The sequence below is a fragment of the Neophocaena asiaeorientalis genome, unplaced genomic scaffold (genome assembly GCF_003031525.2).
Source record: "Neophocaena asiaeorientalis asiaeorientalis breed wild unplaced genomic scaffold, Neophocaena_asiaeorientalis_V1.1 scaffold29, whole genome shotgun sequence".
Classification (NCBI taxonomy): Eukaryota; Metazoa; Chordata; class Mammalia; order Artiodactyla; family Phocoenidae; genus Neophocaena; species Neophocaena asiaeorientalis.
This window is the reverse complement of record NW_020174423.1, coordinates 4,693,158-4,710,569: the sequence shown is the minus strand read 5'-3', so window position 1 is coordinate 4,710,569 and position 17,412 is coordinate 4,693,158. Positions and strand designations below refer to the sequence as shown.

The following is a 17,412-nucleotide window of genomic DNA, read 5'->3' as shown; positions in this document are numbered from 1 at the left end:
ATAGTATTTCAATTAATTACAATATGTACAAATGGCATATAAAAGTTTGGAAACAAAAACAACTTTGATTCATTTTAACAGTCGTTTTTAAATTTTCACATGCATCAGAATCACATGGAGAGCTTGTTAAAACACATATTCTTGGACCCCATACACAGAGTTTCTGATTCAGTAGGTCTGGGGTGGGGCCTGAGAGTTTGCATTCCTAAGAAGTTCTCAAGGGATGATTGTTGCAGTTGGGTCACCACCACACTTAGACAACTGATGCTTTATAAGCGTACCATCAGTCAATAGGAAAAGTATATAGGTGCTCTGGAGCACAAGTGTTCCTCCAGGGCTGCTTTATAAGCATGAAACCCACGGACTTCCCTGGTGTCGTAGTGGTTGGGAATCCACCTGCCAATGCAGGGGACGTGGGTTCGATCCCTGGTCCGGGAAGATCCCACATGCCACGGAGCAACTAAGCCCGTGCACCACAACTACTGAGCCTGCACTCTAGAGCCCGCGAGCCACACCTGCTGAGCCCGCGTGCCACAACTACTGAAACCTGCGTGCCTAGAGCCCGTGATCCACAACAAGAGAAGCCACCGCAATGAGAAGCCCACGCACCGCAACAAAGAGTAGCCCCTGCTCGCCGCAACTAGAGAAAGCCTGCGTGCAGCAATGAAGACCCAATGCAGCCAAAAAGAAAGAAAGAAAGAAAGAATAAGCAAGAATGCAGCCAACAAGGGAAGTACACAGGTATTCGAAAGCACAGGGGTTCCAATAACCTTGAGCATTTAGCGTGTTCTGGGCATCAGGTCCCATATTTTCAGAGGGCATGAAAAGCAGTGATTGATCGGAAGTTGGTTGAGTGGAGGTCAATTAAAAGAGCTGCTTCTGTGCAACTTTATTAACACCTCATCCAATATCGGATACTGTGCTCTAGAGCATTCTGGGAAAAAAGACGAGATTGGAGTATGTGGCTTAGACTTTAGGTCTAAGCAAAGTTTCTAGTCTCTCCCCAGTCTGATATGGGGCCAGTGTCTCTCTGAGGGCTGGGCACAGAGATTATACTCCATGGTGTGGAAGAGGAAGTTCGAGAGAGAGAGAGTCAGAGTCTGAGTTTCAGCCTTTTAGGTACAGTGACCTGCCCACTCATCATTGTGGTGCTGTCAGGGGCGTGGAACGTTTGTGTCAGGTAGATTAGCAGCTCTTCTGTTTGGAAGGGATACTAACGAGTGGGTGGCCTGAGGTGGGCGCAGCTGACTGACAGCAGACACCCATATCAGGGGTTGGGAGATTTGCAAGATGGCAGCTCAGGCCCAGCACAAGGAGGTTGCAGATGGGGAGTGTCTCCTGCTAATACAGGTTAGCGTGGGCTACAGCAAGGCCCACTCCTGTGACATGTGGCCTGGGGCACGTGCCAGGGCTTGGTATCCTTTATCTGTGCCCTCAGTGTCTCCAGTTATTTGTTTAATGATACAGTAATTCTTTTTTTTTTTTTTTTTAATATTTATTTATTTGGCTGCGCCGTGTCTGAGTTGCAGCATGTGGGATCTTCGGTGCCATGTGCGGGATCTTCGTTGCCCCACGTGGGATCTTTTAGTTGCGGCATGCGGGTTCTTAGTTGCAGCATGTGGGATCTCGCTCCCCGGCCAGGGATCGAACCCAGGCCACCTGCACTGGGAGCGTGGACTCTTAACCACTGGACCACCAAGGAAGTCCTGATACATTGGTTCTTGAAAGATGAGACATTAACTTTTAGAAGGATCTGGTGCTAGCTCAAAATTTATATTTTGACTCAACTCCAGGAACTGGCTAACGTCCATGATATTCAGATCCTAAGACTGTATGAATGCACTGTTCCCACCAAAATTGCTTGCGTATTAAAATCACAAATATGAGGTGCTATTAGAACTCTTTAGGGAGTGAAGTTACAAAAAATCAATAACTTAACAGAAACTTAATGAAGCCTGGGAGCTAAAGAATAAACAACACATGTCATTACCCTTTAAAACTCTTTAGCTTTTCCCCTCGCATCTTTTGATTACTGTGTTAAGTATGTAATGTCTTCTCAATGCGTGGCTTTGCTTTTTTAAATTGTGCATGTGTATTGATTTGCAGGTTCCATTTCCTTATTATTTACAAAGTTTTGATATTCAGATATCCTACATCATTATATAGAGGGAAACATTTTTTTAGGAAAAAAAAATATCATCCTTAATCCTACGACCTTGCCTACACAGCAAGCATTTTCATTTCTAATTTTCAGGTTCTGCCTTAGAGCCATATTTTACCTGGATATAATCACTGTAAATATGCAACTTTCAGATCTACTTCTTTCACCAAATCGTAATTGTCTTCCTATTTATAGTTATGTTAGAATTATAATGTTAATAACTACCTACTGCCCCAAATGGAACTCCTGAGCGTTCCCTGCAAAACCTGCACCTTCCCCATCCCTGAGTCCGCCTTAATCCCTCCCTTTTTCCCTCACCTCACCTCTAATCTGACAGGAATCTTACTGACCCCACTTTCAACCTGGTGTGTTATTGACAGTTCTCTAGGGCTGCCACAACAAAGAATCACAAACCAGGTGACTGAAAACAACAGAAATGTATTGCCTCCTAGCTCTGGGGGCTGGAAGTCTGACATCAAGGTGCTGGCAGGACCATGCCCCCTCTGAACCTTGTAGGGGAGAACCCTTCCTTGCTTCTGACGGTGGGTGTTGGTCCCCGGCACTCCTCAGCTGACAGCTGCATCACTCCCATCTGTCTTCACGTGGCATTCTTCTCTTCCTATAAGGACACCAGTCATAATCGATTAGGCCCCGGACGAATGACCTCATCTTACCTTGATTGTATTTGCAAAGACCCTACTTCCAAATAAGTTCACATTCACAGGTATATTTATAGGGGGACACACCTCAACCCAGAGGACCACCCCTCTCTCTCCGCCCCACCTCTTCCTGCACTGTTCTTCTTTACCTCCCCCCCCCCTCCAGTTCCTCACTGGGATTATTGTACTAGCTTCCTAGCTGGTTTTCTACTGTCACATTTGCCTGCTATGGTCTATTCTTGATTCCTTTGTTCAGAACCCTCCAGAGACTCCCTAATCACTCAGAGTAAAAGCCAAAGTCCTGGCAGTGGCTCTACAGTCCCTCCTGATCTGCACTTGTTCTCACCTCTCACCCCTCTCTGCTCCAGCCACTCTGGCCTCTTTGCTGATTCTCCAGCTCACCAGGCATATTCCCACCTCTGGGCCTTTGCACCTGCTGTTGTTCCCTTTGCCCGGGACGCTCCCTCGCAGATATCCACAGGGCCCATACCTCATTCAAGACTCTGCCCAACTGCCACCTTCCTGACCACTGCTATTACATCATACCCTCACTCTCACCCACCCTGCCACAGTCTCTATTCCTTTGTGCCATCTTATTTTTCTGCAGAACACTCTCCACCTTCTAAGAGACTGTGTTCTTTACTTGTTTGTTTTCTTTTTTATCTACCACCACCATCCAAATGGAAGCTTCTCTAGGACTGGAGTTTTTGTCTGTTTTGTTATCTGTTCCATCCTTAGCACCTAAATTAGGGCCAGGCCCAGAGTAGGTGCTCGGTGAATATTTGTAGGATTAATGAGAAGTAGGCCAGCACATTTTCTCGTAACTTACTAAACCATTTATCCTTATTAAATGTTCATCTTATTTTCCTAATTTTTTGGTCACTGTAAATAATGCTGCTATAAATAGCTTATTCTGTATAGTTAATTTCCTCCTTTTTTTCAATTATTTCTTGGGGCCACATTTCCAGAGTAAATATTGTCAAATGTCCTTCCAGAAGAATTTTTATCAGTTCATAATGCCACCCACTATTAATGATCGGACTCTGTTTCCATGCTCCCTTGCCACCATTGGATTTTTTTAAAAATTAATTAATTAATTAATTTATTTTTGGCTGTGTTGGGTCTTCATTGCTGCATGCGGGATTTCTCTAGTTGCAACGAGCAGGGGCTACTCTTCATTTCGGTGCGTGGGATTCTCATTGTGGTTGCTTCTCTTGTTGTGGAGCACAGGCTCTAGGTGCGCGGGCTTCAGTAGTTGTGGCTTGCGGGCTCTAAAGTGCAGGCTCAATATTTGTGGCACACGGGCTTAGTTGCTTCGCAACATGTGTGATCTTCCCGGACCCGGGTTTGGACCCGTGTGCCCTGCATTGGCAGGCAGATTCTTTCTTTTTTTAACATCTTTGTTGGAGTATAATTGCTTTACATTGTTGTGTTAGTTTCTGCTGTATAACAAAGTGAATCAACTATACGTATACATATATCCCCATATTCCCTCCCTCTTGTGTCTCCCGCCCACCCTCCCTATGCCACCCCTCTAGGTGGTCACAAAGCACCGAGCTGATCTCCCTGTGCTATGCGGCTGCTTCCCACTAGCTGTCTGTTTTACATTTGGTAGTGTATATATGTCAATGCCACTCTCTCACTTCATCCCAGCTTCCCCTTCTCCCTCCCCGTGTCCTCAAGTCCATTCTCTACACCTGCGTCTTTATTCCTGTCCTGCCCCTAGGTTCTTCAGAACCTTTTTTTTTTTCTTAGATTCCATATATATGTGTTAGCGTACGGTATTTGTTTTTCTCCTTCTGATTTACTTCACTCTGTATGACAGACTCCAGGTCCATCCACCTCACTACAAATAACTCAATTTCGTTTCTTTTCATGGCTGAGTAATATTCCATTGTATATATGAGCCACACCTTCTTTATCCATTCATCTGTTGATGGACACTTAGGTTGCTTCCATGTCCTGGCTATTGTAAATAGTTCTGGCAGGCGGATTCTTAACCACTGAGCCACCAGGGAAGTCCTGTAAGTTCTTTAGTATCTTCTGATATGAATTGTCTGATCCAGACTCCTGATTTTTTTTTTCAGAAGGGAGGTTTTAGATTCATATTTATTTATCCATCCTTTTCTGGGGGCAAAAATATTAATCCTTACTTATATTTGTTATAAGTATGTTTCCATTCTACAATGCCCTTTACCTCTGTTTGTGTTTCTACTTAAACTCTGTGTTTTAATCTTTACAGCTGTGGACTACTGTACCTCAGAAAACCACGGATGTGAACATGAGTGTGTAAACACCGACAGCTCCTACTTTTGCCGGTGCCCTAAAGGATTTGCTCTTAACCCGGATAAGAAAACATGCACAAGTAAGTTACACACATACACACACAGTTTTTGATGCTACTGCTACAAGCACTGTGGCTGAGGAAGTCTTCCAAGCACAGGATTATGTGCTGGGGTTAGGGGGCCTTTTACCTTCTGCCCTATTCCTCCTTTGTCAGGCCTTTCTTAACTTGTCCTGAGACCGTAGCCCACTCTATCTCAGTGTCACCCTTCACAGCATCTGACAACAGTATGTATCTTTGATCAGAGACCACATGTCGGAGTGTTCCTCCAGCGTCTACAGAGCGTGCTGACAATCAGACCATCTTACTTCATGCTGGCTCAGCCTGCCTGTGCCCACCAGTGTTAACAGGGCTTAAGAAATACTTTCACTGAAGCTTTGTGGCTTGTGGGCTGCAGCTCTGACTCCACACAAGTAAAGGGAAATCTCTGAGCCAAAAGGAGTTGCCTGTGGTTGCCCCTGGGTGGGGGAGGAGTTGGTGGAGGGCATTTTGCAGAGAACTGCTCAGTTTTTGTTTGAGCTATTTAGTTCTATTTTAACTATACGCACCCACATCAGAATTAATTTGAGCTCCCCAAATCTTGACCGTAACAATTTATAAACTGACGGTGGTCGTTCGTTTTGTAAAAGGATTCCAAAAACATTCTTTTAAATGTAAAGATATGTCAGAGCACTTAAGGGATTGTGTATGGATAATTATCATCCTATAGAGAGGTTCACTTGAGAAAGTTTGTTTTCAAAGTATTGGGGCCCAGCACGTTTAAAAAGTGACATTTAATAGCAAGTTAGAATAAAGTCACCTCTGAAACGTCCGTCAGTGAGAAAACAGGATTTCAATTCATAAAAAGTTCATGTACCCACAACCTTTCTAACTACATCTATTATGTAAGGCAGGATATGCCTGCATAGTTTTTAAAAAGCGTCCCCCCAAAACTCCTGAAACATCAACTTGCTTTTCAGTCCCTCCCTGCATATCAACAGTTTATAAGCACCAGAGTTAGAGGCAGGGGTCTAGGATAAAACTGTAAGGGGCACAGGAAGTCAAAACATACATTTCTGGACCCCAAACCACATGCCAATAGCAGTGAACAAGGCCAGGTCCTTCCTGGAGGAGATATCTCGGCTGAGTCGAAGGCAGAGCCATCCTTCACCAGGTAAAGAAGAGTGAGATGTAGGTGGCCAGGAGGAGGAAAGATGTGCAAACATATCAGCCAGGCAGACCCATGTCCACAGCTGGCCTACGGTTGCTTATTGACCGAATAAGAGAAAGAGTGAATGGACTGTTCTGTTCCTAGCCTCCCTTCCTTTCTGAATATTCTGAGCTATGAGCCAGCGGCCTGGGCCGGGGTAGCGTTCAGGGAGTTGTGGCTGCTGGGCTGAAGAGTCAGTTCTGTCCATCAAAGGGGAGGCCACATGCCGCCGAGGGCAGTTCAAATCCCAGTGCATCTGCATTTTTGCTGGATGATCCTTTTTTTTTGTGGTTCGCGGGCCTCTCGCTGTTCTGGCCTCTCCCGTTGCGGAGCACAGGCTCCAGACACGCGGGCTCAGAGGCCAGGGATCGCGGGCCCAGCCGCTCCGCGGCACGTGGGATCTTCCCGGACGGGGGCACGAACCCGCGTCCCCTGCATCGGCAGGCGGACTCTCAACCACTGCACCACCAGGGAAGCCCTTGCTGGATGATCTTGGGCAAGTTATGCCTCAGTTGCCTCAGCTGTAATAGGGGAGATAATACCGCCTACTCCATGGTGTTGTCTTGAAGGTAAATGAGAGAATTCATCTAAACCATTTAGCACGTGGCCTGGTGACAAGCAAATTCTTGAAGGGATGACACTGGCTTCAAAAAGACTTTAAATTGGGAGCATATACCACGTGCCTGGGGTAAGTTTAATAGTGCCTAAAAAATTCAAAATTCAAGACTTCTGCTGGAGGCTGCTTGGGAACACAAGCCACACAGAGCAGCTCAGTCACCTGCAAGGTGTTATATGACCAAAGGCTCCCAGGGTGACACAGACAAGACTCATGGTAGGAGTTAAGGGAAGGAGGAGGCCAGTTGGACGAGAAGAGGTGGGGATGCGGCTGCCGCCCTGGGACAAGGCCTGGAGGGACACATGTATCCTCTCTAGTCTCCTTCCTGCCTCTGTAGCACTCCTTCCCTGGCTGGGAAGGTCACCTGACCGCACCGCCAGCCCCTGTTCCCACAGCCTCACCATCAACATGTCACCTATCCCGAATCTCACGGGATGTGGAGAATGACAAGCCCCAGGACGGTACAAGCAGGGAGACCCTAGAAGTAGATGGTGCTGTGCAGGGGACCTGGGAGAGGAGTTCCAGCTGAGAGTCAGGGGAGGGACTGGTCCAGCTGTGAGGTCTCACCAGCTAGGCACGGAGCCTGGCAGTTCAGCTGTCTCTGGGCCCTGTTGGAGTCAAGACCCAGAAGTGGGCCCCCCCACCAATGTGTGGGCAGAGAAGAGTGCTGGGCAATCAGCCTCCGGGAGATGAGTCCCCTGGAAGGGTCCCCTTCCTGCTATGCTTGGGGGCGAGGCAGGGAGCCAGACCTGGGGAAGGGACTGGCAAGAGAATAGAACCCCCCCCCCCCCCCGCCCCACCGAGGACTTGGAAGGCTGTGAGAGTAGGGAATAAGGCAGTTCAGCTGTAAGAACCAAGACACTTGGGAATGCTCCAGGTCTCTGACAAAAACAGGAACACAAACTGAGAAATAGGGACCAGTTAAGAGGACACAAACACAGGATGGAGGTGAAAGCTCAGAATCAAGGCAGGGATCCTTTTTTTAATTAATGAGGTATCACATCAGCTTTCCGCCAAGTCAGAGCCTGGCTGCTGCTGTGATGGTGAGAGATTTAAAACAGGTTTTTCCCGTTCCTCATCAACTTGCAGAAAATGAAGTAAAAGAAACTCAGTTCCTTAAATTTGAGTCTCTATTTTTTTTTATAAATTTATTCATTTATTTATGGCTTCCTTGGGTTTTCGCTGCTGCGCGCAGGCTTTCTTTAGTTGCCGTGAGCAGGGGCTACTCTTCGTTGCGGTGCACGGGCTTCTCATTGCGGTGGCTTTGCTTGTTGCAGAGCACGGGTTCTAGGCACGCGGGCTCAGTAGTTGTGGCTCACGGGCTCTAGAGCACAGGCTCAGTAGTTGTGGCGCACGGGCTTAGTTGCTCCGTGGCATGTGGGATCTTCCCAGACCAGGGCTTGAACCCGTGTCCCCTCCATTGGCAGGTGGATTCTTAACCACTGCACCACCAGGGAAGCCCCTGAGTCTCTATTTTTAACCAAAAGTATATTTGAAAGCAAATCCAACTAGTAAGTGTGCAATTATTGTCTAAAAAATATAGACTTGTCAATGTAATATACCAAGCATGATTAATTTATGATTAAGCCAAAATGTACATAATAGAGCTTTATGTTCCTGAACAAATCATATAATTAAAATATGTAAGTAGTGTTCAGTTCTTTACCCTAAAGCATCCCATACAAATCCATCTGAATATTTTCTAGAGGGGAGAAGGGTAGAAATATGCAGGTGCCATCAATTTGCAAAATATTAGCAAGACTTTTTTTTTTTTTACTGTGGTAAACTATACATAATATAAAATTTTCCATTGTAACCATTTTTAAGCGTGCAGTTCAGTGGCATTAAGTACATTGATGCTGTTGTACAACCATCACCACCATTCAGCTGCAGAACTTTTTCATCTCCCTAAACTGAAACTCTGTACCCATTAAATAATAATTCCCCCCTCCCCTTTCTTCCCCACCACCCCTGGCAACCACCATTCTACTTTCTGTCTCTATGAATTTGGCTACTCTAGGTACCTCATGCAAGTGGAATCGTACAATATTTGTCCCTCTGTGATTGGCTTATTTCACTTAGCATAATGTCCTCAAGTTTCATCCATGATGTAGCATGTGTCACAATTTCCTTCCTCTTTAAGGCTGAATAATATTCCATGTATGTATACACCACATTTCGTTTATTCATCCTCCTGTGTTGCTTCCACCTCTTGGTTATTATGAATAATGCTGCTATGAGCATGGGTGTACACGTATCTGTTCAAGTCCCTGCTTTCAGCTCTTGGGCATATACTTAGAAGTGGAATTGCTGAATATTATGGGGACAAGATTTTCAGAGGTCCATAGAAACCGTTACTCCCGAACTGGCACGAAAACATTCTCAGATGCTCAGGGTCTTTTCAGGAGACAGGGATTTGTGTCTTTGGTATCAGGGAGACTGTGGGTTTCATGTCTAATGCTCAATCATCTAACACCTGTAATGTTGAGTAAGGGCAGTTGTTGACATATTTTGCATCTTCCTGTTTATTACTTACTGGCTTTGAGATCATTATTTTTCAGGCTCCATTGATAACTTGGTTGACATTTCTATCCTTATTTTTCAAATAGGAGTGCTTTCACAAGGTACCAAATGAATATTAATACTTGCATTAAAAATGAAACACAGGGTCCGCCTGGAGGGGTGGGGTAGGGAGGGTGGGAGGGAGGGAGACGCAAGAGGGAAGAGATATGGGAACATATGTACAACTGATTCACTTTGTTATAAAGCAGAAACGAACACACCATTGTAAAGCAATTATACCCCAATAAAGATGTAAAACAAAAAAATGAAACACAGACATAGGAAATAATTTTTTACTGCATCGGCAATAGACGAACTAGAATGTATCAGTCTCTGGGGTTCCTGGCCAGCTTGTTGTTAACCTGCTGAGCCCCAGTATCTTCTTACAGCCTGCAATATGCCACTTGCTTTCGTAAGACCTGTGTGCATGAATCAAAGACTCTCGGTTGGTAAAAATAGAGTTGCCATATGATCCAGCAATCCCACTCCTGGGCATATATCCAAACAAAACTATAATTTAAAAAGTTACCCCTGGGCTTCCCTGGTGGTACAGTGGTTGAGAGTCTGCCTGCTGATGCAGGGGACACGGGTTCGTGCCCTGGTCCGGGAAGATCCCACATGCCGCGGAGCGGCTGGGCCCGTGAGCCATGGCCGCTGAGCCTGCGCGTCCAGAGCCTGTGCTCCGCAACGGGAGAGGCCACAACAGTGAGAGGCCCGCATACCACACACACACACACACACAAAAAGTTACCTCTATGTTCATAGCAGCACTATTCACAATAGGCAAGACACGGAAACAACCTAAATGTCCACTGACAGATGAATGGATAAAGAAGATGTGGTACCTTTATACAATGGAGTATTACTTAGCCATAAAAAATAATGAAATAATGTCATTTGCAGTTACATGGAAGGACCTAGAGATTATCATACTAAGTGAAGTAAGTCAGAAAGAGAAAGACAAATGCCATATGGTATCACTTATATGTGGAATCTAAAATATGACACAAATGAATTTACCTACGAAATGGAAACAGACTCACAGACATAGAGAACAGACTTACGGTTGCCAAGGGGGAGGGAGGGTTGGGGAAGGGTGGATTGAGAGTTTGGGATTAGCAGATGCAAACTATTACATATAGAATGGATAAACAACAAGGACCTACTGTATAGCACAGGGAACTATATTCAATATCCTGTGATAAATGATAATGGAAAAGAAAATAAATGTGTTTTCTTTAAAAAGAAGACTCTCAGTTGAAAGAGACCTCAAGTTCAACCTACTTCTAGCCCAACCACCCATCCTACAGTATCCTCACTGTGTCATCATCCAGCCTCCACTTGAATACCCCTACTGACAGGACACTTACTACACCCCCTGCAGCGCATTTCACTTTGTACAGCTCTGACTCTTAGAAAGTGATTCCTTACACTGACCTGATCACTACTTCCTTGCACTTTGAGACCAACAGGACAAATTAAGCTTCTCACATTTTCCTGTTCACTAAGAATGAGTCATATCCGAATAATTTTATTTCATTTAGTAGACTAGCCAGGCATGGAAAATGTGGAAGCAACTATCTAGACTCTAACAGACATTCCATCAATTTGCTAAAGAGATCCCCATGCCCCATAGACCGGATGGAGAAATGTGTGCTGGATGAAAGAGTCATTGGTTGAGTTCATAACTGGCCGAATGTCTGAGCTGAGATCCTCCTGGAGGGAAGTGTTTAAACAGCTTGGCCAGAAGCATCAAGGAGGGTTCACGAGCTGTCTTCTGTTCTTAGTGACTCCTTGTTGGTTCTTAGTGGGCAGTGTTTACACATCTAAACTTTCACAAAACACTCCATTAAGAGTAATTAAAAAAAAAAAAAAAAAAAAAAAAAAAAAGAGTAATACCAGTAACCATTTATTTATTCAACAAATACCTGTCGATCGCCTACTATGTGCCAGACACATTTGTAGATACTGGGAATGCAGTGGTAAATAAAACAGACCAAGAACCTCTTGTACTTATGGAGCGTACATTCTATCGGAGCAGGCTAACAGAGGATTACAATCTCAACAAGAAAGTGACATTTGGTCAAAAACTTGAAGCAGGTGAGGGAAGGAGGAAACTTTTGAAGCAGAGGAAACAGCACTGGTGCAAAGGCCCTGAGGCAGAAACTGTGATGCCTGGCAGTGTTGAGGGACAGCAAGAAAGTCCATATGACTAGATTAGAGTGAGAGATGGTGAGGCAGGTGTTATGGTCCATAGTGCATACAGCTTGCCCTCTCCACAGTCATACATTCGCTTCCTATCTCCCCAAATTCCAGCGATCCCTAGGAGCTCATGGTCACTCCCCTATGCTGAGCTCCCAAACAGGCTTTGTTTGTTTGCCTATATCTTGTGTGTCAGGTATAGACATCAGAAGCTATAAATATTGTTCCTAGCAATGTTCCCTGATTATTTTCTTCTCCAAATTACTGGGCACCTCCCACACCGTTCTTTTTTCTATTTTATTTCTGCCATTTTCCATGGCAACTAGTCTCACAATTATGTATGTGTATATTTATTTTTAACACCTTTTCTAATTGCAAAAGTAATATAGACTCATTGTAGAAAATTGGATAGTATAGAAATGAAATTGTATAAAATGATCTGTAATCTTATCACCCAGCAATAACCATTGTTAATACTGATTTGCTACATTTCTCTTGGTCTTTCTTTTTAATGCTTATGTATATATTTTTATAGAGTTGAGATCATAGAGTATAACATTAAATCATGAGCATTTTCACATGTCATTTAAACTTTATCAAAAGCATTTTAATGTCCGCGTAATATCCTATCATATGTATGTATCACAGTTTGTTCAGCACTATTTTGGCTGTTCAAATTGTATTGTGATAAATGTTCTTGCCTATAAATCTTTGCATTTCTGATCATTTTCTTAGGAACAAAACATGAAAGGAAATTTATTGAGTCAAAGGCTATTAACATTTTTAAGGCTTTTGATGTATATTACAAAATTATTTTCCAAAAACTTTGTACCATTTTTTTATACTATACCATAAAATTGCCTGATTTTTTAAAATAAATTTATTTATTTTTGGTGGCGTCGGGTCTTCGTTGCTGTGTGCAGGCTTTCTCTAGTTGCGGCGAGCGGGGTCTACTCTTCGTTGCGGTGTGCGGGCTTCTCATTGCAGTGGCTTCTCTTGTTGCAGAGCACGGGGCTGTAGGCACGCGGGCTTCAGTAGCTGTGGCTCGAAGGCTCTAGAGCACACGCTCAGTAGTTGTGACGCACGGGCTTAGTTGCTCCGCGGCATGTGGGATCTTCCCGGACCAAGGCTAGAACGTGTGTCTCCTGCATCGGCAGGCGGATTCTTAACCACTGCGCCACCCGGGAAGCCCAAATTGCCTGATTTAAAAACTTTTTGTTAATTTACTAGGAGAAAACTTTTTCTCATTGCTTTATTTATTATCATGTCTTTAGTTACCGTTTCTTCATAAAATTATGTATGTCCAACTTACAAATGTATGTTTGTTGGTGTTATTTGATTAATGAACAATCTGTTCCATTATAAGAGATTATGTATAAGTGACTCCTATAAGCTCCATGAAGGAAAGGGCTGTACTTTTGCCCGCTGCTGATTTCATTGCCTGGCCCATGGTAGATGTTCAGAGAATATTTATTGAATGACTTAGTGAATAGTGAGGTTAACACTTTTTCACAAAGTTAATAGATATTCAAAGAAAGGAAGTATATATCTGAGCTGAAATTAAAGAAATAGATAATAGGAAACCAACAGAGAAAACTGGTAAAATCAAAAAGTGGTTTTTTGAAATTAGTAAAATTTATGAATCTCTAGCCGCACTGGTCAGGGGGGAAAAAACAGAGAAGACACAAATGACCAATATCAGGAATGAGAGAGTGGACATCACTGCAGATCCTATAAACATTGGAAGGATAATAAGGGAAAATGATAAACAAATTTATGCCAATAACTTCAGCAATTTAGATTAAATAGACAAATTCCTTGAAAGACCCAAACTGCTAATTGTTTTTTCTTTTCCATTATGGTTTATTACAGGATACTGAATATAGTTCCCTGTGCTATACAATAGGACCTTGTTGTTTATCCATTCTATATGTAATAGTTTGCATCTGCTAATCCCAAACTCCCAATCCACCCTTCTCCAAACCTCCCTCCCCCTTGGCAACCACAAGTCTGTTCTCTGTGTCTGTGAGTCTGTTTCCATTTCATAGATAAGTTCATTTGTGTCATATTTTAGATTCCACATATAAGTGATACCATATGGTATTTGTCTTTCTCTTTCTGACTTACTTCACTTAGTATGGTAATCTCTAGGTCCATCCATGTAATTTCGAATGGCATTATTTCATTCTTTTTTATGGCTAAGTAACATTCCATTGGAAATAAGTACCATGTCTTCTTTATCCATTCATCTGTTGATGGATACTTTTTTCCATGTCTTGGCTATTGTAAATAGTGCTGCTATGAATACAAGGGTACATGTATCTCTTTGAATTACAGTTTTGTTTGTATATATGCTCAAGAGTGGGATTGCTGGATCATATGGCAACTCTAGTTTTAGTTTTCTGAGGAGCCTCCATACTGTTCTCCATAGTGGCTACACCAATTTATGTTCCTACCAACAGTATAGGAGGGTTTCCTTTTCAACCTTTCCAGCATTTTATTCGTAGACTTTTTAATGGTGGCCATTCTGACTAGTGTGAGGTGGTACCTCACTGTGGTTTGGTTTGCATTCCTCTAATAATTAGTGATGTTGACCATATTTTCATGTCCCTGTTGGCCATCTGTATGTCATCTTTGGAGAAATGTCTATTTCTGTCTTCTGGCCACTTTCTGATTGGGTTGTTTGTTTTCTTATTATTGAGTTGTATGAGCTGTTTGTATATTTTAGAAGCCCTTGTTGGTCACATCATTTGCAAATATTTTCTCCCAGTCCATAGGTTGTTTTTTTGTTTTCTTTATGATTTCCTTTGCTGTGCAAAAGCTTATGTTTGATTAGGTCCCATTTGGGTCTTTTTGCTTGTATTTCTATTGCCTTGGGAGACTGACCATTGGTACGATTATGTCAGAGAATGTTTTGTCTATGTACTCTTCTAGGAGTTTTATGGTGTCTTGTCTTATATTTAAGTCTTTAAGCCATTTTGAGTTTATTTTTGTGTATGGTGTGAGGGTGTGTTCTAACTTCATTGATTTACATGCAGCTGTCCAGCTTTCCCAACACCACTTGCTGAAGAGACTTTTTCCCAATTCTATATTCTTGCCTCCTTTTTTGAAGACTAATTGACCATAGATGTGGGGGTTTATTTCTGGGCTCTCTATTCTATTTCATTGATCCAAATGTCTGTTTTTGTGCCAATAGCATGCTCTTTTTTTTTTAAAACACCTTTATTGGAGTATGATTGCTTTACAATGGTGTGTTAGTTTCTGCTTTATAACAAAGTGAATCAGCTATACATATACATATATCCCCAATATCTCTTCCCTCTTGCATCTCCCTCCCTCCCACCCTCCCTATCCCACCCCTCTAGGGGGTCACAAAGCACCAAGTGCCCTGTGCTATGCGGCTGCTTCCCACTAGCTATCGGTTTTACATTTGGTAGTGTATATATGTCCATGCCACTCTCTCACTTTGTCCCAGCTTACCCTTCCCTCTTCCCACGTCCTCAAGTCCATTCTCTAGTAGGTCTGCATCTTTATTCCCGTCCTGCCCCTAGGTTCTTCATGACTTTTGTTTTTTTTTTAGATTCCATATATATGTGTTAGCATACGATATTTGTTTTTCTCTTTCTGACTTACTTCACTCTGTATGACAGACTCTAGGTCCATCCACCTCACTACAAATAACTCAATTTCATTTCTTTTTATAGCATGCTCTTTTGATTACTCTAGCTTTATAGTACTGCCTGAAGTCTGGGAGGGTTATGCCTCTTGCTTTGTTCTTTTCCCTCGGGATTGCTGTGGCAATTCTGAGTCTTTTACGGTTGTATATAAACTTTGGGATTATTTGTTCTAGTTCTGTGAAAAATCTCATGGGTAGTTTGATAGGGATCACATTAAACATGTAGATTGCTTTGGCAAGTATGGCCATTTTAACAATACTAATTTTTCTAATCCAAGAGCATGGGATACTTTCCCTTTATTTATTTATTTATTTATTTATTGGCCACACTGTGTGGCATATGGGATCTTAGTTCCCCGACCAGGTATCAAACCCGTGCCCCCTGCATTGGGAGCATGAAGTCTTAACCACTGGACCGCCAGGGAAGTCCCCATTTTTTAAAATCATCTTCAGTTTCCTTTATCAATGTTTTATAGTTCTCAGCCTATAAATCTTTCACCTCCTTGGTCAGGTTTATTCTAAGTATTTTATCTTTTTTGATGTAATTTTAAAAGGGATTGTTTCTTTCTTTTTTTAAATATTTATTTGGTTGCACCAGGCGGGCTCCTTAGTTGCGGCTCGCGGGCTCCTTAGTTGCGGCTTGCCAGCTCCTTAGTTGCAGCATATGGGCTCTATAGTTGCGGCTCGCTGACTCCTTAGTTGTGGCATGCATGTTGGATCTAGTTCCCTGACCAGAGATCGAACCCGGGCCCCCTGCATTGGGAGCATGGAGTCTTATCCACTGCACCACCAGGGAAGTCCCCAAGGGATTGTTCTTTACTTTCACTTTCTGATATGTCATTGTTAGTGTAAAGAAATGCAACCGACTTCTGTATGTTAATCTTGTATCCTACTACCTTGCTGAATTTGTTTATCAGTTTTAGTAGCTTTTGTGTGGAATTTTTAGGGTTTTCTGTATATAGTATCATGTCATCTGCATATAATGAGAATTTTACCTCTTCCCTTCCAATTTGGATACCTTTTATTTCTTTTTCTTATATGATTGCTGTGGCTAGGACTTCCAGTACTATGTTAAATAGAAGCGATGAGAATGGGCATCCTTATCATGTTCCAGATTTTAGCAGGAAGGCTTTTAGCTTGTCACTGTTGAGTATTATGTTGACTGTGGGTTAGTCATAAATAGCTTTTATTCTGTTGAGATACGTTCCCTCTATACCCACTTTGGTAAGAGTTTTTATCATGAATGGATATTGAATTTTATCAAATGCTTTTTCTGCATCTGTTGAGATATCATGTGGTTTTTGTCTTCTTTTGTGGACGTGGTGTATCACACTGATTGATTTGCATATGTTGAAACATCCTTGTGATCCTGAGATGAAGCCAACTTGGTCATGGTGTATGATGTTTTCTATGTGTTGTTGGATTCACAAACTCCTAAAATTAACTCAAGAAGAAATAGATAATCTGAATAGGCCTCTATCTATTAAAAAAAATTGAACTTGTACTTGTAAACCTTCCCACAAAGACATCTCCAGGGCTAGTTGGCTTAACTGGTAAATTCTGCCAAATTCTACCATTTGAGGAAGAACAAATACCAAGTTTATACAAATTCTTCCAGAAAACAGTAGAGGGAGGAGCATTTTTCAACTTATTCTATAAGGCCAGCATTACCCAAATACCAAATCCAGAAAAAGACATTACAAGAAAAGAAAACCAGGGACTTCCCTGGTGGTCCAGTGGTTAAGACTCCGTGCTTCTGTTGCAGGGGGCACCGGTTCGATCCCTGGTCAGGGAACTAAGATCCAGCATGCAGCATGGTGCAGCCAAAAAAAAAGAGAAAACCACACAAATATCCCTCATGAAATACATGCAAAAGATCTTTAATTATTTTTAGCAATAAAATTCCACAATATATAAAAAGGATAATACCTCATGAACAAGTGGGATTTATCCCAGGAATTCAAGGATGATTTAACATTCAAATGAAATTTAAAACATTAACA

At 42.7% G+C, this 17,412-nt stretch overlaps 1 protein-coding gene across 3 annotated transcripts in view; it reads left to right on the top strand.

Annotated features, from left to right (window-relative positions):
* Window positions 1-17,412, top strand: part of MATN2 (matrilin 2) — a 138,713-nt gene that overhangs the window by 76,622 nt on the left and 44,679 nt on the right. For all 3 annotated transcript variants that reach the window (XM_024756584.1, XM_024756583.1, XM_024756581.1), the window contains exon 5: window positions 5,063-5,185. In XM_024756584.1, the coding sequence (XP_024612352.1) occupies window positions 5,063-5,185 (123 nt within the window). The remainder of the gene's footprint in view (window positions 1-5,062; window positions 5,186-17,412) is intronic.